General features: G+C 41.2%; 3 protein-coding genes across 5 annotated transcripts; 1 reads left to right on the top strand and 2 right to left on the bottom strand.

Annotated features, from left to right (window-relative positions):
* Positions 1-1,274: 1,274 nt before the first annotated feature.
* sh3bp5b (SH3-domain binding protein 5b (BTK-associated)) lies at positions 1,275-10,167 on the bottom strand. Its single transcript, XM_052066483.1, has 9 exons — positions 9,885-10,167; positions 8,184-8,246; positions 7,064-7,192; positions 3,898-4,062; positions 3,306-3,436; positions 2,661-2,703; positions 2,361-2,586; positions 1,802-2,116; positions 1,275-1,687 (listed from the first exon to the last, which is right to left on the bottom strand). The coding sequence occupies exons 1-9, from the start codon at positions 9,948-9,950 to the stop codon at positions 1,461-1,463; spliced, it is 1,365 nt and encodes a 454-aa protein (XP_051922443.1). The 5' UTR covers positions 9,951-10,167; the 3' UTR covers positions 1,275-1,460.
* Positions 10,168-13,210: 3,043 nt separating this feature from the next.
* Positions 13,211-16,706, bottom strand: mettl6 (methyltransferase 6, methylcytidine). Of its 3 annotated transcripts, none has more exons than XM_052066500.1 (5): positions 16,165-16,706; positions 15,366-15,500; positions 14,916-15,083; positions 14,488-14,629; positions 13,211-13,652 (listed from the first exon to the last, which is right to left on the bottom strand). In XM_052066500.1, the coding sequence occupies exons 1-5, from the start codon at positions 16,441-16,443 to the stop codon at positions 13,510-13,512; spliced, it is 867 nt and encodes a 288-aa protein (XP_051922460.1). In that variant the 5' UTR covers positions 16,444-16,706; the 3' UTR covers positions 13,211-13,509. The 3 variants fall into 3 exon arrangements, with proteins under 3 accessions (XP_051922460.1, XP_051922459.1, XP_051922461.1); XM_052066499.1 differs by having other exon boundaries at positions 14,916-15,086; positions 16,165-16,673; XM_052066501.1 differs by lacking the exon at positions 15,366-15,500 and having other exon boundaries at positions 14,916-15,086.
* A 928-nt stretch (positions 16,707-17,634) lies between these two features.
* eaf1 (ELL associated factor 1) lies at positions 17,635-21,215 on the top strand. The gene is made up of 6 exons (XM_052066504.1): positions 17,635-17,901; positions 18,455-18,549; positions 18,636-18,772; positions 19,388-19,560; positions 19,691-19,933; positions 20,173-21,215. Exons 1-6 carry the CDS (start codon positions 17,799-17,801, stop codon positions 20,220-20,222), a joined length of 801 nt encoding a protein of 266 aa, XP_051922464.1. The 5' UTR covers positions 17,635-17,798; the 3' UTR covers positions 20,223-21,215.
* The last annotated feature ends 1,462 nt before the right edge of the window (positions 21,216-22,677 follow it).

The following is a 22,677-nucleotide window of genomic DNA, read 5'->3' as shown; positions in this document are numbered from 1 at the left end:
CCTTACTATACATCAGTGGTCACCAACATGGTGCCCGCGGGCACCAGGTAGCCCGTGAAGACCACTTGAGTAGCCCGCCAGTGCCTGGACATTGTGATTTGCTAGTAGAAATTATGATTTAAAAATGCAAACATTGGCAGTACTGTGAGACATTTCGAAACACGATCAAAGTCTGACAATTTAAATCATCAAGTATTAAAAATAACACATCCTCATATTATTGAAGGTATTTTGGACAAATATGTTATTTCAGACGTGTATCAATTTGGTAGCCCTTCACACAATCGGTACACATGAAGTTGCTCTCACCCTCAAAAATGTTGGTGACACCTGCTATACATGGTCGTTTTTTTCGGCCAAAAACGCCTTACTATACATGGTCGTTTTTTTCGCCTAAAAACGCCTTACTATACATCTTCGTTTTTTTTCGGCGGCTAAAAACACCTTACTATACATGGTCGTTTTTTTCGGCTAAAAACGCCTTACTATACATGGTCATTTTTTTCGGCCAAAAACGCCTTACTATACATGGTCATTTTTTTCGCCTAAAAACGCCTTACTATACATCTTCGGTTTTTTTCGGCGGCTAAAAACGCCTTACTATACATGGTCGTTTTTTTCGGCTAAAAACACCTTACTATACATGATTGTTTTTTGGGGCTAAAAAGGCCTTATTAACTACATGGTCGTTTTTTTTAGGGCTAAAAACAGTATATAAGGTAGTATACAAGGTAGTTTTTTAGGGCTAAAAAACGCCTTAATATAAAAGGTCGGTTTTTTTTAGCTAAAAACACCTTCCTATATATATATGGACGTTTTTGGGGGGGGGGGCTAAAAATGCCTTATTATACATGGTCATTTTTTTTCGGCCAAAAATGCCTTACTATACATGCTCATTTTTTTTCGGCTAAAAACTCTTTACAAGGACTTGACTCCGAGGCCAAGGCCAAGGACCAAGGACTTGACTCCGAGGCCCACGCCGAGGACCAAGGACCGCCCTTCGGTCCTCGAGGCCAAGGACCGGCAATAGGAACACATCATCGCTATGTACTGTTGTTTTTTTTTTTCTTTCTCCTTTCTTCTTTCCACATACATTCTTGCTGCTGGAGGCTGTAAATTTCCCCATTGTGGGACGAATAAAGGTTATCTTATCTTACTGTATGTCATTGTCTCACACGGCTGGACTTGATCTTCAAGTTCGTGTTTCAAAGTAGCGTTGAAACTAAGGTTAGGGTTTTAAATTAAGATTTTAGCCCAGGATGAAGGTTTCAAAGTAGGGTTTTAAACAGTGCAACATTTATTTAACATTCCCTCACATGACACCTTCACGACATTTGCTGTCAGCTTCCATCTTCAAGGAGTAAATCAACAAAGATGCTAAAAAGGATGATTTTTTTTTTCTTTTTTAAAGACATTTTTGTTTCTATCAGAGTCAATCCAAATGTTCTTGTGGTGGTTCCTCACAGCCCTTTGACCACCACTGCCTTCTGGGTAAAGTTATCCGTGTTTTTGGCGTCGCTCCGTTGGCGTCGTAGGTTGAGGAAGCTGAAGCGAGCCTCCAGGTTGAAGCTCCTCTTGGTGGCAGCCATCGCACCGCTGCCGTTGTTGTTCTGGTTGTTGTTGTTGTTGTTGATGATGAGGGCCGGCCCGTTGTCCAACGTCACCTCGGCGCCTTCCGCTCTCTCACCTGAAACGCAAGAGGTAACTTGTTACTCGTCAAAAGTCAAGAAAATTGAATCTGGACCAAAGTATGAAGAAACCTAAAACAGATCAAGACTTTCTCTATCCAGCAGTCACTCGCCTCTCTCCAGGTCACACTCGGGCGACGACGCCCCGCTGCATTCGCTGCGAGGGCCGAGCACGGGCGAAATGAGGCCGAAGTCCGACAGGGAGACGGAGCTGGGCAGCTCCAGGCTGCAAGGCCTGGTGGGAGGCGGGGAGGAGGAGGAAGAGGAGCAGGATGGAGTTGGTGACGGGCAGGCGGAGGAGGAGGAGGCGCAAGACGAAGACGTGGAGTTGGCGAAGGAACACGGCGACTGGAGCTGCTGAGGGCTGCTGGGCGATGACTTCAGACCACAACTGGAGGAGTTGTCGTCGTCAAAACACACCGACATCACTGTGGGGAGTTGATTGGAGGCAGAGAGCAGAAATTGTGAAATACTTGCCATTTTCCTTCTTTCAAATTTAATGGATCTCAAACAAAAGTGTGGACACGAGTGGAGTTACTCTCAGAATAAGCAGGAGGCAAAAAATAACCGAGACATAAAATTAAAATTGAAGAAATAAAAGCAAAATTGCGGCACCATAAATCTGTTGTCGAATTTGAGGCACGAGCAATAATAACGTCTCATTCATCTTACTGGAAATTCCATCGGAGTCCATCTTGATGCCAGACGACGGCTCCCCACCGCCGCCAAGGCATTCGCCCTCCGCGCCTACGCCTCGCCCCCGCGGGCCCATGACGGAGCTGCGCCGCCGCTCGTGGATCTCGACCGAGATGGCCTCCAGGTTCCCGAGGGCCGCCTTGTACTCGGCCTTGGCCTGCGACAGCTTGGCCTGATGCTCGTCCACCATCGTCTTCAGGTTCTGCGCAGTGGGAAAAAAAAAATTAACATCAAAAATGGAGGATCAGTTTTGAATTCAAAGAAACCGTTGCATACCTCCAACTGCAGGTAGAACTTGGCTTTCATTTCAAAGTAGGGCCTGTGGAAAAGGAGAAGACATCAGAGCAAGAAAATACGGAGTGAGGGATTCAAACATTTTTTTATAGTCATAAAAATCTAGTCAAAGTCAATTAATCAATGATGCTACTGATTTTTTTTTGTCAGGACTGTATCGCGGTAGGACTGTTTTCCCCACCAAAGACTGGCTTTCACATCATTTCGACAGACCGGCAGGAAAAGAACTGAGTCAATCAAACATCAAAAAAAAGGCTAACAATGAGTCATTCATCACGCCAGCCTGATCAAAGAAAAAAAAACGGCCAAAGGTTGAGGGTTCATGACACAAATGTCAGGAGGTATTAAAAAAAAGAATAGAGGAGAAGTGAAGAGGTAGGCATTAATGATAAACGATAACTTCTTTCTCCCAGTCCCACCTGAACGCACCTTCATTCCCAAAATGAACATGAAACCCCGGAAGTAAAAAAAAAATCAATTTAAAAAATAAAAGCTATTTGGCTGACAAAAGATGGAACGTGAAGGGGAAGTCTGAAGACTGCCAAAATTCAAAATAAAACCATTAAAAATTGGATGTTTTTTTTCTCCCCCTGACCCCAAAACGGAATCGTTTTCCTTGTTTCTTACTTTGACTTATTGATGGTGCGTTTGAGTTTCTTCTCCAGCTGCTTCATGCGAGCGACGGCCGCGGCGTGCTTGGCCGCCGTCTCCTTGTGGGCTACCTCGCTTCGGACTTTCTCGTGCTCCGCCTCCATCACCTGCGAGCGGCAAACGCATACCCGTCAACTCATACGGTTTAGCCATCGTTCATATGGATTTTGTGGTGAATCTTACGTATATGGCCGTATCGCATAAATCATACGGATTCTGAACATTTCCACGCCCCCCCCCCCCCCCTCAGAATGGTGCTAGTCTACTCGAATGCTTTCATTTCCGGTAACGTGCTAGTAAATCACGTGGTTCCTAGTTGAAAACAGCAGAGTATTCATTGTATTCTTCGGACAGACATTGTATTATGGAGACCTACAATAAATATCATTGAAAATTTCGTGGGGTTTATTTTTCTGCCGTTATTTTGACATATAAAATGCTTTGCTCTTTATAAGTATTTTTTGGTAGTTTATACAGGTTGGCGCTCCGAAAAGTTGACAGGTATGCAAACGCAGCTCATCGGCACATTGGCCGCACAAAATGGTGTCGTCGAGGCGTGAATGCTGACCCTCTGCGTGGCGTGGTTGAGCATTTCCTGCCAGGCCGAGTCAAACTGCCGGCGGTCCTCCTCCCGGAGGCGCTCCTCGGCCAGCGAGATGGTCTCTTTGGCGGCGCGAAGGACCTCGGAGGCTCGCTGGAAGTCCTGCGTGGACTTCTGGGCCTCCAACTGGGCCTGAAGCAGGCAGACGGGACATGTTTCACGCCGGATACAAACTGCTTTTTAAAAACGATATTTTTGAATGCCGCTTCTACCGTTTTGGAGTCCAAAATGAACAAATTAAAAACAATTGACTGTTGATTCAGTTCTACATCTGCCGAAACGCTGACATCATCACATGCTAGCGCTAACTCAATTCGTGTCGCTCGTTAGCGTGTTGGCCGGCGCGGCGTGACGCCGATAATCGCCGCCTTGTTGTTGTGGTCATGTGCTTGGAAGGCGACCGGCGCCGACCGCCGTCGTCTGCGGGGGCAGTCATCCAGCTAAAGCAAACGCTGACATCTCAAAAAAAACAACAACAAGATGGGGCAAAGTCAGCTGCGCTCGGATTTTAGCGTGACCGTGATGTTGTTTAATGTTTGGGCGCCAGCAAATTTGACTGCTTCGTAAATCAGATTTTTTTCCGCTTCGTAAATAAGACAAACGGTTTTAGCTAAGGCTAGCAATGCATGTCATCCGTGACTTTTCTTCTTGGTACCGGTTTGCCCTCACAGACATGCTAGCTTATAATTATATCGCCATAAATTTTGTTTTCAGAAATAACCAAAGAATCCGTGTGTGTGCTTTAAGGGCTGTTTATCTTCAGCCAGAAATAGTCAAACACAATCAAGATTTTCAGCAAGTATTAAAAAAACAAACATGAATGCCGATTTGATCATAAGATGGACCAATCTATTGTAAGAATGTATTTATTTACTGTGCAGTCAGTCAACCTCGACTTTTCTTTTCACTTCTCCTCTTGAAAACATTTGAGGAGGGGGGGTTGTTTTGAGTTGTACAGGTTAGAGGTCAAAATGGTGGAAAATATTTTGAGATCATGTATCTTGGACTTTTTTTTTCTTTTTAATATGTATCACAAGAACCTGGCATTTGAACAAGGGTGTGCAGACTTTTGTGTCCACAGTCCATGTGATATTATATCCCAGGCCCTGTGTAAAAGATAGAGGCAGTCAAAATAATGACCGTACTCTTGGGTGGAAATTGTGTAAAACAGATCGTCATCGACTTAAGAGTTGTCATGCAACACACACACAGACACACCCATCCAAAAAAACAAAAATAAAAAATATGTCAAGGAGAATAACAAAAGAAGAAAGTGGGATGCGTATTGCATCGCGGGGAAAGCAGCTCGCTCGGCACTTTCACTCGTTAGCTTCGCCGCTGACCTAAATGAGTCCAGCTCGCATCTTTGCCTTTTCTCCCAGCATGCATCACACCTAACGCACTGCTAACCTCTCAGTTTGTGTGCGTTCACCGTCGTGACAACTTGCGCTTCTGCATGGTAATCGCTATTAGATGGCTCAAACTAAATTCAGTTGCTTTTCCATCCACTAATGAATGGATGGAAAAGCAACTCCACAAGATGTTGACCAAACGTCTCATTCTGAAGACATTTCGCCGATATGCAAAACTACTATTCAGATTTTTTTTTTCTTCCAGGCTGAAATGAGGTCAAACGAGTTTGTTTTCTGAACGACGGCGCCACGTGCCCTTATCTCCATCCACACAAGCACCGTTTCTTATCCCACTGACGGCGATGGAAGATGACAGAAGCAGAAAAAAATTAGATGGCGAAGCATTGAATTATAATTTGTAAGTGGAGCGCAGACAAGGGGCCTCAGTGCTGCGGCAGAGATATTTTTATCTGCCGCAAACTGCATCCGGGAGTCGTGTCGAATGGTGTCACGGCTCGTTTGCGTGATGCCATGCGGACGATCAAAGACATCAGACCCCGCAAAAAAATAAATAAAAAACCACTACGGAGACCACAACAACTTTATTGTCATTGCGATGAGCTTCACTCGACTTTCACGAGATGCGCAATAAATCTCCAAGCCTTCTGGAGGGTCAGCACAAGGTCAGTGTCTGGCAACACGTTCTGTTCGAGTAATCGCACTGAATTTGCTGACGATTTCTCATACACCTGAACGCAGCATTGAAGGCGGAAAGCGACAGTTAACGTCCTCATTGAGCCCAAATAATGCGACTAAACTGGGACACTCTTCGAAGGTAGTCAGCCACCTCGTGAAGCTTTGACAGTCCGGCACTTTTTCTAACGACTTTGGTCTGAATGTACTTTGCTAGCACAGGTGGCGGCAACCATAAAAATGTCAGCAGGAAGAACAAAACAAACAAAAAAAGAAAGAAATAGACAATAATAATCGACAGCAGGATCATGCGGTGGACTTATTCATCATGTCTGGTTTTTAAAAAAGTCTACAGTGGTACCTCTACTTAAGAACGTCTTTTCATACAAAAAGTTCAAGTTACGAAACGCCTGAACAGCAAAAATATTGCCTCTTGTTACGAAAGATATTTCAACATACGAAATGATGTTTGGAAAACGCGTCGCTACTTACAAAATGTTCTAGAAATCTCTTCCAGACCCAATTAATTTCGTAAGAAGTACCACTGTAGTCTGATTAATTGCGCTAGCCCATCAAAGACGTTTTGCAATATATGTTAGCCTTCAGCGAGAGGCTTTTGGTTCATCATATGACGGGGTTTTGTTGACACATTTTTGTGCTTCTACGGTATCATTCATGTTTTATTCTCTTTGCTGAAGGTGTCCCTTCACGCTTGCCATACTGTCCGGAGCCGGAGGCTGAATAATGTACGCTAACACAGTGCACTCGCCAAATAAAACAACAACCTCTTTTCACACAGGGGCGACTAAGTAACGGCTTGAGGCAAAGGAAACATTTCCCCCTCCCCTCAAAAGCAGCAATTTGCAGAAGTACACATAAGTACCGGAACTAAAATATGCGGTACTGTTTCATTTGTGATAGCTAGGTGTTTTTTTTTTAACAGTATACACGCAATCTCAAAAAACAACCTGCAATGAGGAAGAAGGAATCAAGTACCTACCGTGTACTTTCCAGTTTTAAACTAACTTCTGCATTTCATAAGACTTTTGGATTCAAAGAAGAACAAAAAGGAATTCCTAATAACCGACCTGTCGGGCCAGACGCCGAGCCTCCCAATACGGCTTGGATTCGTCCACTGACTTCGCGATCTTGTTGAGCAGCTCGTCCAACTTGACGGTGGCCTCCACCAGCACCGAGCGGAACTTCTGACGGGCGTCCTGACAAGAGTAAACAAGTTACTTCAGTGGTTCTCAAAAGTGTGGCGTGCGTACGATGAGTGTTTCAATGGCTCCCTCTAGTGGTATGTGAGAGAATTGCTGGAAAAAAATAGTTATCCATGCGAGAATGATTCAAACTTTCTTTCTTCCGGTCACCAGATATGCGTTTTCATTTATAACTTTGTTTACTAACATTTTTTGAGGTGCAATACAATTTTATTGAACCATTATTCATGTACATCGCCCCACCCCATATTTAGTTATTTTACAAATTTCTCCATTGTGAGACAAATAAAGTTTTTCTTCTTCTTCTGACATGCTCTTAATGTTGGTTGATTAGGTAACGCGAGTCGAGCAGATCAGTGATCACGTCTACTGCTGACTTCACCAAGACTTTATTTGGTAATAAAAGTGGACCTTCACCTCTTTTATAATATGGCTGACCTACAAGTGTATAAACTTGAAACGTGGTATAAATTATATTGTCCCGCCGTCCTAGCAAATTCATTTCATCTCGCAAAAGAAATGAGAGCAAAGTGACATTCACATATTCAGGTTTTTGAAACTTCAAGCCACGGCCGTGCGCACGTAATCGTTTCCGTAACTGTGAAAAGTCGAATTGTGTTGGCCAACAGTAAACAAATAACTTTTGGGGAGAACCTAATTAAGTGGCTGTGCTTTCCAGTTCTGCTTCATTTGTCATTTTCACGAGCCATTACTGTAGACTGAAAAATAGACTTTGTGTTGCAAGGTCAAGCTAAATGGATTTTAATTCAAGAATTTGGGCACAGATTTGTCGAATCATGGTGGAGGAGATTGTCCTGGTGCTGAATGAGAAACAACTGAAAAGTGGGTTTTTTTTTTCATTTTTCTTCGAAGCACGTTGAGCACTTGATTCTTGCTCGAGTTTGACGCTACGGCACATCCTTAAAGAGTGCTTATAAATCTCATTGCGCGTTGTACGTGGCTCGCGACGTGCCACCTCACTGACCTCCAGCGCCGTTTCGCGTCGGTTGATGTCGTCCGATGACTGGTTGAGTCGCTCCAGCTCGCCCTGCGAGACATGACGGAGACCAACGTGTCAAATCTTCATCTCTCTACGTTGAATCAGAATGACCGTGTTCCTTTACGGTTTTCCAGTCCGCCACTTTGTTTTTTGCTGGCGAATGGATTTGTTTTGTTTCTACTATGTGAATTGGATTTCGAGCTGCATCACAGATCAAAGTGAAACTGTGAAGGGTTTTTGCAGAGCGTGTTTGTCCCTTGCAGATGACAAAGCATGAAATGTTAAGAGGGCAGAGACAGAAATGCGCAACCAGCAGGTGTGTTAGCGGTTCCTCTTTCAGCCAGCACGCAGAGGAAGTTTTTCTTTACTTCCCTTTTTTTTCTTTTCTCAGAATTACTCCGAAAACTAATTTTTTATTGCACCTGGTATGTCATGAGACATGTGTGGTGCATTCTGCCATCGAATTTATATGCTGAGAGTACAAAGTCAAACAGTTATTTTTGTCTGTAAAAAAAAAATGGTGGAAGCTTTCATTGGTCAGTTTTGATGTTTTGGTAAAATATTTCATACTTTGAAGTGCCTATTTTCTGAGCAAATGGCTTTTTAATTCATGTTTTTTGGAATAAATCAACCCTGATGTGCTGTTAATCATCAATTTTCACTTTTGACTGAATTAAACTTTTTAGAAAGAAGATTTTAATAAGGGCTGAACAAGCTATCGTTTTGAGATCGAAATCATGATCGCAGATTTTATGATTTTTTTTAAAAAGCTTTTTTGAGACCACCAATCAGAAGCAGTACCAGTACACTATATTACCCAGAAGACAGGTTACATGAACCAATCATCTCTGAGCTGGGGGGAAAAAAAGTGTCATGTTCACGTCTTGCTCTCACAGTTTTTGCTTTCCCTGGCTGGGGTCAGTTTTCACCCCTGATTTAGGCAAGATATTTGGTAAAGGTGGCAGTTGCCACCCAATAAAACCGGCCATGCCAAAACACACCACTGCATGACACTCCGAGTTTTGCTTGATCAAATCATTTTTAAAACCTGGAAAAAGGACTGCCTCATCCGACAGCTCTTCGGTGTCCTTACATAATTAGAATCACAGCTTTTTGGTGGTATGATGTCATTTTCTTTCATGTTTGTAGATGTTGTGATGAAGCTAAATTGCAAGAAAAATGTCAATTCAATCCAAAGCAAAATTCAATTGTATTCCAAAATCGTTCAGCCCTAGATGGATGAATATAGTTTTTTTGTTAATTATAGTGGAGAGAGAAAAAAATCTCAAATACTGGCTATAAATCATGCGTGTCGAACCACCACCACTATACCGCACTGTTTGTTTTCATTTATTCAGTTTCCTTCTTTTTTTTCTCCCAATTTTTATTCGAGTTTTATGTCCAACAGATTTTAATCGAGTAAGAGATTGAGAACCACTGTTTTAAATCTTTAAAAAATATCATTCACTGTCACATTATTGTCAGTATTATTTTAGCGACATGTAAAGTGGATTTTCTCCATTGGGTCGACAGTTATCATTCTATTGTCACCCAATATTAATTCGGGAATGACACAAAATGGATGACAATCATGTGTGCAAACGGCTTTAAGGCGTCGTTGGACAAGTGACTATGTATTTGACGTTTTAGATTAAAAGAGGAAAGGAGAGCGTCGTCTGTGTCAACCTGGATGCGGGGGTCCACATCTTCATCGACATAGTCCGTCTCGTCGTCACGGCGATGGGGCTCCATTGTTCGAAATCCAACAAAGAACCGGCCGACACGGCGTCGTGAGATGGTCAACAGGTCTGTCCGAAAAAACACATTCCGCTGGGTTTGTTTCTTCTCTGCAAACACGACGGGACCGAAGAGAACCGAAGCGGGCCCGGACTGTTCTCTCCGCTCCGACCTCCTGAAACACTGCTCTTCAGTCTTCTAATCAACGAATCCTCTTTTGTGAGATTGCTGACCCGCCTTTTCCGCTTCTTCCTCGATTTGACAGCTCATTGGTGCTGTCAACCAGTTGACGACTTCCGGTACCGCTATCTCATTTGCATACAGACTATGCATTGACATGCTGATTGACGTCTTAAAGCCACAGTACACATTTAATTCTGGACGCTTCGTGAGGCACGCTATCGACATGGCTCCGTACTATCGAATGAGATCCAATCCAAAAAAAATCTTTTCGATATTCATTTGACATTCTTTTTTGATTGTTTTTCATAACTATGGAAGCGTATTGCATTCAGTCGAGGAAAAAAAACTTCTTGGGAGTAAATTTTTGGGGCTTTTTAAAAATATATATTTTTCTCGTTTCTGTTTGTCAATGTGATTTTTCTTCTGGTTTATGGAATCGTTTTCTTCTGTTTTAAGGTTGATATTTTTTCAGTTCTTCAGAATTTTTTTTTTAATGACAGAAAAAAACATGACCTGGAAAAATGGATCCTACTTTTTTTTCTGATGTGGTCTTGAACCTTGTAATGCGATCACCTCACACGCCAAATGGATAATGACTCCCTATCAGGAGCACAGTGCGACCATTGCTGTTCTTTGGACTGGGCCAAAATGTACCCTCTCATCCACACAGACATGACAGACAATGCATATTGTACAATATTATATGTACGGTTTACTTCGCATGGGATTCTTGTTCTTAGAAACAGACGACGCTTTGTCATGGCACAGTTACATTTCTAGGGCATCTCATCCAATTCGAAGGACTCCGAAATGTGGAACTCAGTTACAGGGATTAGCAAGAATTGTATATCGCCCCTATCGGCAGCCATGACTGCTTGCGAAAGAGCTCGATCTAATTATCTGTCTGGTGGACTGGAGACACTTTGGCATTTGCAAAATGAGATTACGCGTGTGGGTTTGAACTATACAACATGCACGCACGCACAAAGGAAAGCCGCCTGAGCATTTTATTCAATTTCGTAACCCTCCGTGCCCTCCACCAGTTAAGCCAATTCAGCGTACTCGTAGAACGACCGGGTTTCAACAAAATAATGTGTTCTGGCATGCCAGAGTTGTCCTACCAGGGTACAGAAATGTCATACAATAGTGAAGACACATTTTACTAGTAAGTCACAGTTGGTTGAATCGTGCATTCTAGTCACTCTACTAGTGGGCTGAATTATTCCTACTCGTGAGAGCATACAGTACTAGTACACAAACCTTCAGCTGCATATCAAGGATGCTGCACAGACGGCTTATCATAAATGCGCGCGCGCACACAAAGGATTAAAGAATGTCAAAGGACATTTGTCAAGAGGCCTAGTAACATGATCTAAAAATACACACACCATTGTGACCCTTTGTACAGTCTAAGGGAAGCGATGTATCAAGTACTGTACATAACAAAGCTTACTTATGAAGGACACAAAGCGATATGCCTGAACACTGAACAACATGTTCATTATTGTGCTCGTGAATGAGTGATTGGTGAAAGACAAAACACATTTTCACACTCAAAATGGAGGCTGAACTTTTTTTTGCATCATCCCTTGACACATCAAAGACCAAAATAAAATAAATAAGTCAGTGTAAAATTGCCTGCAAGGTGTTACTATGTACCCCCACCTTTGTCTACTTTGATTAATATTGTGTTTGTGGAATAAGAATTCAGCAGCAAAATACACCCGTTTTTGTCCATCTCAGGGGCGGCCATTTTAATCAGAATACCGTGTTTAGAATAGCAGGGCCTCTGCTGAAGACCGGCCTTGAGATTTGGCTGTTAATTTGAAGACACTTTGTAGTCCAGACACTTATGGAGGCATTAAATCTGCTCTGATTTCTCCATATCTATGTTAATCCATCTGACTGGGAACTAATCGTTTGGATCTTTCACACTCTACTGACCCCATGAAAGACAACTTCTCTTTTCTATTCGGGGATTTTACATGAGCTACATAAGCGGAATAAAACGGACACGTTCGGTGCTCTTCCTACGGGTGGGGAATAACAGGATGTGTGTTTGTGGTAGCGTGACTCAGGCAGGAAAGCAGACAGGAAATGTCTCCACCTTGTTTGACTCCAGATTGTGACACGGTGAAGGTGACCTGGGGGGAAAAATTATGAGGACGAGTTGAGTCAACTGCGTTCATAGCGTCACGCTTGTCGAGCTGCCGTTGTTTGTTTGCTCAATCGTCACAACCCAATTTTGAGTCTGTGTGTGCTATCATGTCATGTGGCCTAAATGTTAGTGTGTTATTTCTAGGGGAGTGATAAAACCTGTACGGATTTTTGGACCACTAACTCTAAATTTGTGGCTGTACAGGTAGATCGATACATTCGAATCAACATATTGTCATATCGATACAGTGTTTGTAGAAAAAAAATGTAGTTAGATATCTATCTGGGTTGATGTACGGATAGGCAGATACAGTTGTACAGCTACAGGTTGACGTAGCATCTAGCTAGTTAGCTAGATGGACTTGAATAGCTATAGATTGACATAGCGTCTAGCTAGTTAGCTAGCTGGACAGTTGGTAGATGGACTCAGTAGAAGAGGTATAGATACTGTAAATGTTGCCAAGGGGTTAGATATTAATGGCTGTGTGTGTTTAAATAGGACAATAAAATAATACTTCTACACAAACTGTACGCTGATGTCTTCACATCGCAGCCAAGTCTCGTTTCCTCAGTGTTGATCCATGAAAATAAAACTATTTCCAAAAGGTTAAGTGTGCAGTCATTTTTGTGGGATACGCTGACGGATCGATAGCGAGTACAAGGTTGTAAGACGTGAAAGTAGTCGTAGTTGTCTAGATGGACGCCTTATAGGTATTTGATCGATAACACAACCACACTATGTAATGTAACTCTGGTTCACTAAATGCTGAAACCTGCACATGCTGCGTTTTCAGAAGTGTTTTGAGAAAGTTATGTAACCGCAAAGTAAAAGTTTCAGGCAAGGCTGTTCACATGACCTATGGCCGATTTTCACTTCCTCTCAGCTTCCCCGGGATGACCCCGCAGGAACCCGTCACTCAACAAAAACAGAGCCATTTCTTTTTGCTTTTATATTTCCTGACATAACATGAATATTCAATGCAGTCCTTTCGACATGGGCTCCATTGAAGTTACTTGTGGTTTACAACTCGACTATTATTTTAAAAAATATTTAAAATTGACAGCTGATGGATACGTTCCAAAATGAAGTGAAACATTTACAGTGAATATGAAACAAATGGCAACTCTGTGTAAAATATGAACACATTTGTGACTTTAAATGTGAATAGTCCTTTTTCACAATCATGTCGAGAATTTTGCGACCATTCGGTGTTTCTCCGTGTGTGCAACGGCCTCATGATTCTTTTTTGGTGAACTTGGCCTGCAGGAAAACTCTGGGAACGCAAAGTCCTTCTTTCTTGTTGACCGTCTCCCTCTGGACGTACTCTATGGTGATGCAGCAGAAGCCCGCTTCCGAGAAGAGCGCCGCCAGGAAGTCTGAAAACACGGATGCAGCGCATGCTGGGATGAGCCATTAATATGATTGTTGGCATGCGCCTAAGATGAGAACTATAGTCGACGCCAATGTAGACGATGACGACGTTGCGTGTCAGGGAGTTATGTAACATAGCAACACAGCTGAAATGTGTTTTAGCGCATTTTAATTTTTGGTTGGTATATTATTTTTTAGTATTTTTGGTTGGTAATTTCATCATAATTTTTTGGTATTTTTATTTTTTACATTTTTGAATGTACTATTGTTGCAATATTTGCACTCATTTCCCAATATTGTTTTTTTTTCCTTGCAGAATTTAATTTTCCCCCTAATATTTTTTTTCCTATAATTATGTCTTGTATTTTGATATTTGATATTGATTTTTAATGTTCATTATATATTAATTTTTAATTGATGCTTTTTAAAAACATTTTTAGTTATTTCTGGCTATTTAAAAAAATATGTCCCCAATATAATTTTTTGGGATTATATAGTATCTGCGATTTTTTTTTCCAACTAAAATTTGAAAACGGTTGTAATCATTTCTCACTATTTGGATACTTTTATCTAATGTTGTTTTCCTATTATTTTATATTTAATTCCCATTTTTCTGCATAGAAAAACTATACTACTTAAAGCATTTATATTTGAAATTGAATGATAATTTTTTTAATTGTAGTATTTTGCCAATATATTTTGAAGAGTTTTGCATTTGCGATATTTACTTCATATTCTTACATTTAGACCCGAATATTTATTTAATTTTATCTGTTGAATGTTGTTGCCTAATCTGTATTTATAAATATTGACCCTTTTTTTGTGTGAATAGGTGCGCACCTTTGGAGAAGAAGTAGGATCTGGTTCCATCCTGTCGCACGTAGAAGTTATCTGCCAGCTTGCTGCTGGCTTTGAACCTCCGCATGGCGTGATCGTGCACGCCATAGTCCCGGAAGAGAACGACGCCTCCGTTTTTCAGCACCTTCGGGGAGAATGGGGAAGTGACGCTTTGCTCGTCATGTACCGTGAACTCCAGCGACATTGCCGTTCACTGTTCACACTGGAATTTTTTGGCAATAATTTTTTTAACTGGGTTTTTACAGTATACAGGCAAGTCTGAAACAGGCAATTAAGAAAAGGCCTTGTGGGATGGGTAAACATATTTTTCATGTGATCTCTCTATAGCGCAGATTTTCAGCTCGCACTGACCCATGGCTCTGGAGGGTACACTGTATTCAAAATGGCCAAATCCACAATCACGCTCGTACCGTGTGGATGTTGCGCACAGCCGACGGCATCTTGTCAGGATGGATAGCGGACAGCACGAAGATGAGCATGGCGGCATCCACGCACCCCTCAGGAACGTTGTCCCGCAGGTCGTCGCGGGTGAGGTCGCATTGGAAGACGGCGCAGCGCTCGGGATGGCACAGGGGATTCTTCTGTCAGTGAAAAACAACAAAATCACATCATACCGCCTCTGCTCTTAAAAATATGTCATGAGGCACATTAAACATGAGTTTGAATGCGATTGGTGAATGGTGCACACATCAGAGTTGTTCGTTATCCTCATTCAAAAATATATTGATATTTTTTATTTCACACAGAATGGTGGATTTTTTTTATGACTCATCTTGGTCTCTTCTCTTAATGACACAGAAATCTGTCAAGGGTGTGGAGACGTTTTAGACTGTAACAGAAAATAAGTGGCACTGGCTCACTTTGACAAAGTCAACTGCTCTGGGCGAGAAATCGCAAGCATAGATGAAGATGTTGCAATCTTCCTCCAGCAGAGGAAAGATGGAGTTCCCCACGCCGCATCCCGCCTCCAGCAGGACTAACTTTTGTGACTCAGACTGCAAAACAAACATGATAAAAAAGAAAAAAAACATTCATGTACATATTTAGTTGTATCACTTAGATAGCTGTTGGACTTCAAGGTGCAGCTAAACTTGACGCGCTCTAATACACTCTTTTAATACTCAGTTGGCAGCATTCGGCAAACTGTCACTGATTTTGAGAATTTAAATGCACACCAATGACCAAATTTAAAGAGGAATGATGTCGTACATGCCATTATCAAGCTATCAAGAAGCATAATTGCACTAAATTTCAACTAACGACAAACAATTTGGGGGAAAAAAGATTTTACCACTACAATCACATGAAAACAGGTACGACTCCTGTTTATGTCATTAACAAAGGGTGTTGTAACTTGCTGCATTGACTGTTATATTAACTTCGGCAGATTTGGGAGGGAAAGTGTACTTGTCAAAGTCGTAATTTTTACGCAATATTGTACTTGGGTATTTTGGCTTAGAAGAAAAGTGATTAAGATATGACTGTTACATTTTCCTCTCCACCAAACATCATTTACACGTATTCACGGCAAAATAATCACTGCGTTTGATATATTCGTGCTTCAAATGTGTTGGTTTGTCATAGACCTCTGTCACATGAATGTTTTTTTTAAATTCCAGATGTACGGTATTTTTTGTGGCTTGATTCGTAATTCCTCACTCGTCTGCACGTCTTAAGCTCGTCGAACTCTCTACTGGTCCAGTGTCTGTCTTTGAAGAAATTGGTAGCGTTCCTTTTGTAGAACAAGTCCCAGTTCTTCTGTGCTTCCCTCTCCAGCTTCATCTGCTTGAAGGCTGATACCAAATGTTGTTCTCCAACAGACTTCCTCTGGTTAGAGACTTCTGGTTTGTTGACTTCATCGTCTCTTACGCCGTCATCTTGATCACAAAGTGTGACGCTCTCCACGGGGATTAAAGTTTCATTCTTCAGCGCGGCCATGCTGCAGAAAAAGCGTCCCGTAGATGGTGTGCTATAATGCAAACATTTTAATAATAAATTGCTACAAAGAGACAAGAAACGACGCAAAAATTAAAGTCCAAGAAAAAAAAGTTGCTTTTTCGGCACCCAGCTCCATGTTGTGCAACATTTTACTTGATCCGTGGAAAAACGAGTCCCGGAAGTCACAAATACAATAGACCATCCTCGGCTCTGCGTCAACACGAGGCCACGAAATCCTTTTTTTAATATATAAAAGGAAATAATTACTTTATGTATGTTATCTACGATGCAAAAATATTCCCGGGAATTTGCATTAGGATATAACGTCGTACAAAAAGTCAGTGTTCAAATTACACATATGTTAATCTTTCCGATGGTCAAATTAGTTGTATTAAAAAAAAGCAATTCCGCGCTTAAAAATATATAGAAAACCACACACGTATACGTTCAGTGTGTTTTAATATTTAAAATCATGTAATTTTATTAAATTACGTGAAACGTTCACGCCCAAACTCGTTAACACGGCGTGCAGAATATATATACATTTTGTTATGGGGACGATGAAAACATGTGGGTTGTGACCCACCCCCATTAAACTTAAGTACTGTATACAGAACGTGTAGGAAATTACAGTACAGAAATGGTATGAAACCACCAAATTACGCCAGGGAGGTCACAATGGGTGTGATGATCAGAGTGGAGCATCTGATGTCGACGTCACATCACACGTCTCCATACGTTTTGAAACGCTTAAAACCACAACTATGTGTTTTAAAGTATTCTTAAAATACATATTTGATGCACCAGCAGCTGTTTTGTGTGTAAATATCGTTAAGGTGGGAATAAATAAATATACTTTGCCTACATAGGTCGGACCACGTTGTGAGTATAAAGATTTTGATCCTATTGATTACAGAAAATACCAAAATTGACAAAACACAATCATACGGGACTAAAAACAATTTATAAAATACAATACCAATCACAGGATTATGACAAGGCAAAAACATTGAAAGAAATAAAAAATACTATAATGAACTATGTTAGAAAAAGATGAAATTATATTGCCTTGTGTGTGTGTCCGTATATATACTGTACTGTATTTCAACAAAGAAATTGCAAAATCTCGTAACAAGTGTGCAATGACAATAAAGGATTCATTCATTCATTCTTTGACAACAGAAAAAACGCGGAAGTGTCGTAATAGTGACGCAATGTGTTTTGCTAGCAGTTAGCCTCGTGGCTAACGTCGCAACGGACTTAACAAAAAAACGCTTATTTAAAAAGCTTTTGTTCGTTTTTGTGTGTCGAATTTGTAATGTGCGTTCGGCTCCTGTGAAGACCAGAAAGAGAAAATGAACGGAAGTACAAACCCGTTGCTGGACAAAGAAGAACATGTTTTAAAGCTCGGGGAAAGCTTCGAGAAAAGGCCCAAGTCCTCCTTTCATACCATCAGATGTGAGTCAACAGCTACTGCACAACCACTTCTTACAATACATCCTTATTCTTTCCCATCTGTTCAGAAAATGAGAATCAAAATGGTGGTACGTCATTGCTTATTTGTTAGGTGGCCAGTTGCATTGTCGTACACTTTTGGGGAAAGAAAGAGGGGCAAAAAGGCAGTAAAAGAATCTTGCTGGTGAAAATGCCAAAATAGTATTAAAAACGACAATCTTGGTTGAGAAAAATAATTGGCAGAAGAAAAAAGAAACCGTGAAAAAATATCTAGAATAACTAAAAAAATTGGAAATGTAAAAAATAGTAAGAGATGACAAAAATTTGTGGAAGAACTGACAAACTACAAAAGTAAAAATGAAAACACTATCAGACCCTCCCCCCAATATATATATATATATATATATATATATATATATATTATAAACAATTTCAGCAGCATAAAGTTGAGCTGTGCCCCAACTCCCAATTCTGTTCAACCCAGTGCTGCTATCCAAACAGCAGATCCGACTGACAGTTCTGTCACTCATTAGATTTTTTTATTTTATTTTTAAAGATGATTTCAAACCGGCGTCCATCGACACCAGCTGCGAAGGGGAGCTGCACGTAGGCAAAGGAGATGAAGTCACCATCACATTGCCTCACATTCCGGTACAGCTCCTTACTCGCGCGTGCTGTAGTGTGTAGTCACTCCAAAAGTGTGATGAGTTTTTTTTGTTTTGTTTTTTTGTCGTCAGGGCTCCACCCCACCCATGACGGTGTTCAAAGGCAACAAGCGGCAGTATCAGAAGGACTGCGTGCTCATCATCAATCACGACACGGGCGGCTTTGTCCTGGAGAAACTCAGCAGCAGCATCCAGGTCAAGAAAACCAGGTGAGCGTGCCAACGTCTGAATTTAGAGTTGCGCGCCGTCGGTGTAGTGCCGAAAATGTGCTGGGCAGTTCTGTGGTCAATTGGAAGAGATGCAGCATAAATAACGAGAAGTGACATAGAAGGTCCCTTACTAATCTCCAAGGTCATCATTGCTTTTGAGCGAAGACGATATATGCCTGTGATGGTCGTATGCTCAGTTTGTGGCGCTGCTCCGTGTATGTTCAACATGCGTGTTGAAGTTCTATACTCACACACACACACAGGCAAATTGTAACAGAAAAGTAGACGACACGGACAATTGGGGAATCGGGGGAAAAAAGTGAAATCAAATGAATAAAATTCACTGACTAGTCCCTCGGTGGAGGAATATTTACAAAACGGACACCAAAGAAAAATGAATTAAACCTAACTGCCACTAGATGGCACCAAAGTAATCGATTTTCCAGCAAATAATGGGAAATAGTCCCCACCCACAAAAAAAAAAATCAGGAATGTGTAAAAGTTTTTAAATCGCCACATGTGATCATGCAGAGTAAAAACCCATTTTTAAAAGTTGCTATCCCACTCCTCGTAAATGACGTTGGCAATAATGTTGCCCGTGACATGTTCGCTCAGGGCTGAGGGCAGCAGTAAAATCCAAGCTCGCATCGAGCAGCAGGCGGTGCGGACCACCCAGGCGGGACCTCAGTTTCGGGCCCCCACTAAGCCGGGCACCACCGCCAAGACATCGCCGTCGCCCTCGAAGGACGACCCCTCGCCTGAGCCGCAGCTCGACGATATCAAGAGAGGTAAAGGACGGCCACGCAAGGACTGCAGTCACACAACTTGCCAAATTGAGACCTTTTTTTTCATGCAAAATCCATACTGATCAAAAGTGCAGAATCTTTTTTTTCTTTTCTTTTCCCCTTTATCCCACAGAGCTGCGAGCCGAAGTGGACGTAATCGAGCAGATGAGCAGCAGCGGCAGCAGCTCATCCGGCTCGGCCAGCGCCTCGCCCAGCCCTGGCAACAGCAGCGATGATGGCGGCGGAGGCGCTTGCGAACGTGACGGCAACCGCCCGCCGGGCCAAGTCCCCTCTACGCCCCCCAGCCGCCACTCCCTCGCCAACGGGGGCGCTGAGCGGCCGGCGGGCGCCAACCACCATCTAATCAACACGCTCAGTGAGTGTCGATGTTGCACTATTCACCAACATTCAATTAACTGAATGTCAAGATGACAAATCGAACAATGAAAACATTTTTTGTGAATATTTATTATACATTTGTATAATGTGTATGTGTACATTGTTTTTAAAGGATATGTAACTTGTATACATTTATGGTATATTTATTTTTAAAAACATGGGAAAATGTCTCAAAGCATTTTTTTTCTCTTTTCTGCCTTCTGACGACGGAAACAGGAAGTGATCTTCAGCTCAGTGAGTCAGGCAGTGACAGTGACGATGACTGAACCGGACAGACGCGCACTGACGGAGCCAAATCACCAACGCCGGCGTGACTGTACCTTTACTTTTGTTTTCCCTCCTTTGGTCCCCCACATATGCTGTAAGATAGAGTGTATTTTTTTTTCAGATGTCACATATTTAATTTTGTATAAGAGAGAGACTTTATGGATGGAAGATTCTATATGAGAGCACGATTTATTTTCAATACATTGTTATTGGAGGTACAGCCTTAGTTAGGCTTTTAATTAAAAAAAAAAAAATAAAAACTTTGAAAAGGGAAAATAAAGTTTTCGTTCATGTTGTTTGATTACACTATACAGTCCAAAAGTGTTAAACCACTATGTTTATTCAAACTTTTTTTTCCTAAAATGCAGTCAAAAACCAAGAAAATCCAGTCTATGAATGAGTTAAAATATATATATTTTTTGTGGAGGGAGGAGCTCATTAAAACAAGTTTTTAAAAAGTACTAAGTGAGCCAAAACTAAATTAAATGAAACATTTTAAAAATTGCCACAATTGAAGGCACAACAGTTAAGGGAATCATTAAGTGCAATCAGTTATTTGTTTTAAACAGAATTAAAAAAAATCTTGAAGACATTCAGGAATTGATGATTGATGGATAAAAGCAGCTCATTTGAATAAAAAGCTTGACATGCTTAGAAGCCAAAAATGGATGAGACATTGAAGATTTTTCGCATCAGTTGAGCTACACAAACGTCCCTTTTTTAAATAGCCAATTGAGATTAGATTAGACTATAATTTTAACAGAAATTTGACATGTTTATATGCGGCTTAAAAAAATCAATTCTCATTTTTTTTATTAACCTGTTCTCATTTGTCTGTTGGTACTCATCAAGGTTATTCTTGGTATTTTTATTTCAGTGGTGATTTTGTGCAAAATGGCAGCTGAGAGAATCCTCGTGTTGACACTTTGGAGCCGCAGCTCATTTTGTCGTTGTACGGAAGAGTATGTTCAAATAAAAACTTCTGAAAGAATGTTTGTTGCGGTCATATGTTCAAGTTGTGTGTACAGTACCAGAACCTTAAGCTGGCTATCAAGAATATTGAACAAATGCTCTAGCGACATCATTTTCGAATATTACTTCAATATTCGTATAATTAGTACCCGTAGAAGAATGACGTGACTGTTTCCAGTCAGGTTTTTTTTCACGACTGTTTGACAATTTCAGCATATAAGAAATACAACTACACGTTTCGCATGAACTCGACACCTGCATGCTCCTCGTGAAGTGCACTGGAGCACACAGTTGCCAACTACACTGTACTATCAAATAAACGCTCGGCAGTTTTCCAAAAAGATTTATTCAATATCCTAATTGTCGTTTAATATTCCTATATAGTACACTCTGTCCTCACGAGCAAGACACAAATATTTTGAGTGCTAAGCAATAAGCACATTGGTTTGACAAAATACTCGTGTCTAGTGCTGCACAGGTACTCCTAGTAATCCGCAGAACCAATAAAACTAATAAAGCTAACAACTAATGTAATAATGTAATGTAGTGTAATAAACCTACACGGACTATTCAGTAGCACCTGAAGTTATCACTTATATATGTTATATGTTTAGGTTAAAACTTTGTATCATATACAGGTCGAGTTTGACTATTAGGTCTCTGTCCTGAACATCCGCTACTTAAAACAAAGAATGTAGTGTGAAGTTGGGGTCCTATTTCCCCTTGAGTGATTAACAGCCCCCCCCCCCCCCAGTGTCTTCTTTTGCATCTCCATCTTGCAAGAACGTCTTCATTTCCACCCTCTGATTTTCGTACATCAACTCAGCCCGAATAAAATGAACAAGACTTACTTGTGGATGACTTCATTTTTTTTCCCACGGGGTCATTCAGCTGAGTGTATCCGTGTGTATTTCTGTCCACGATTACTTTAGTTAGTTTGTGTGCATTCCTCCAAATCAAAATACTGTTTATTAATTATCTTACCAACTATCATAAATCAAACGAACTAGTTAAACGCGCGGTTCACGAAAGTTTCCGTCCAACGTGTTCCTTGAACAAGCGCACCTGTTCCAATTATCTAAGCACGTTAACCAGGAAGTACGGGTCAATATACTTTTCGAGCGATGCAGAACTTTCCCCCCCAAATAAAATAAAATAAAAAATAAAATTCTTTAAAATTGTCGTCTTCGTAGAAAATACACGTTAAATACACGTGTATTCATTTATTTATACGAAAAACGGTATATGTCAACCCAACCCAAGTCGAAACAGCGATTATCTTTGATGGCTCTCGGGCGACATCTTGTGTCAAGAAATGGATGTCGACGAAACGCCCAAACAGCTTTCCACAAAGGCATTGTTCAACCAATTTGTTCAACATTCCAGTTCTCCTCCTTGTCTAACAAGACGATTCAATACTAGTAGAACAACTAATTAGTCACACGAGTAACACTTATGCTGGTCACCTTTTTTTTCACTGCT

This window comes from Hippocampus zosterae, chromosome 5 (assembly GCF_025434085.1).
Source record: "Hippocampus zosterae strain Florida chromosome 5, ASM2543408v3, whole genome shotgun sequence".
NCBI lineage: Eukaryota > Metazoa > Chordata > Actinopteri > Syngnathiformes > Syngnathidae > Hippocampus > Hippocampus zosterae.
This window is presented reverse-complemented; position numbering and strand designations above follow the sequence as displayed.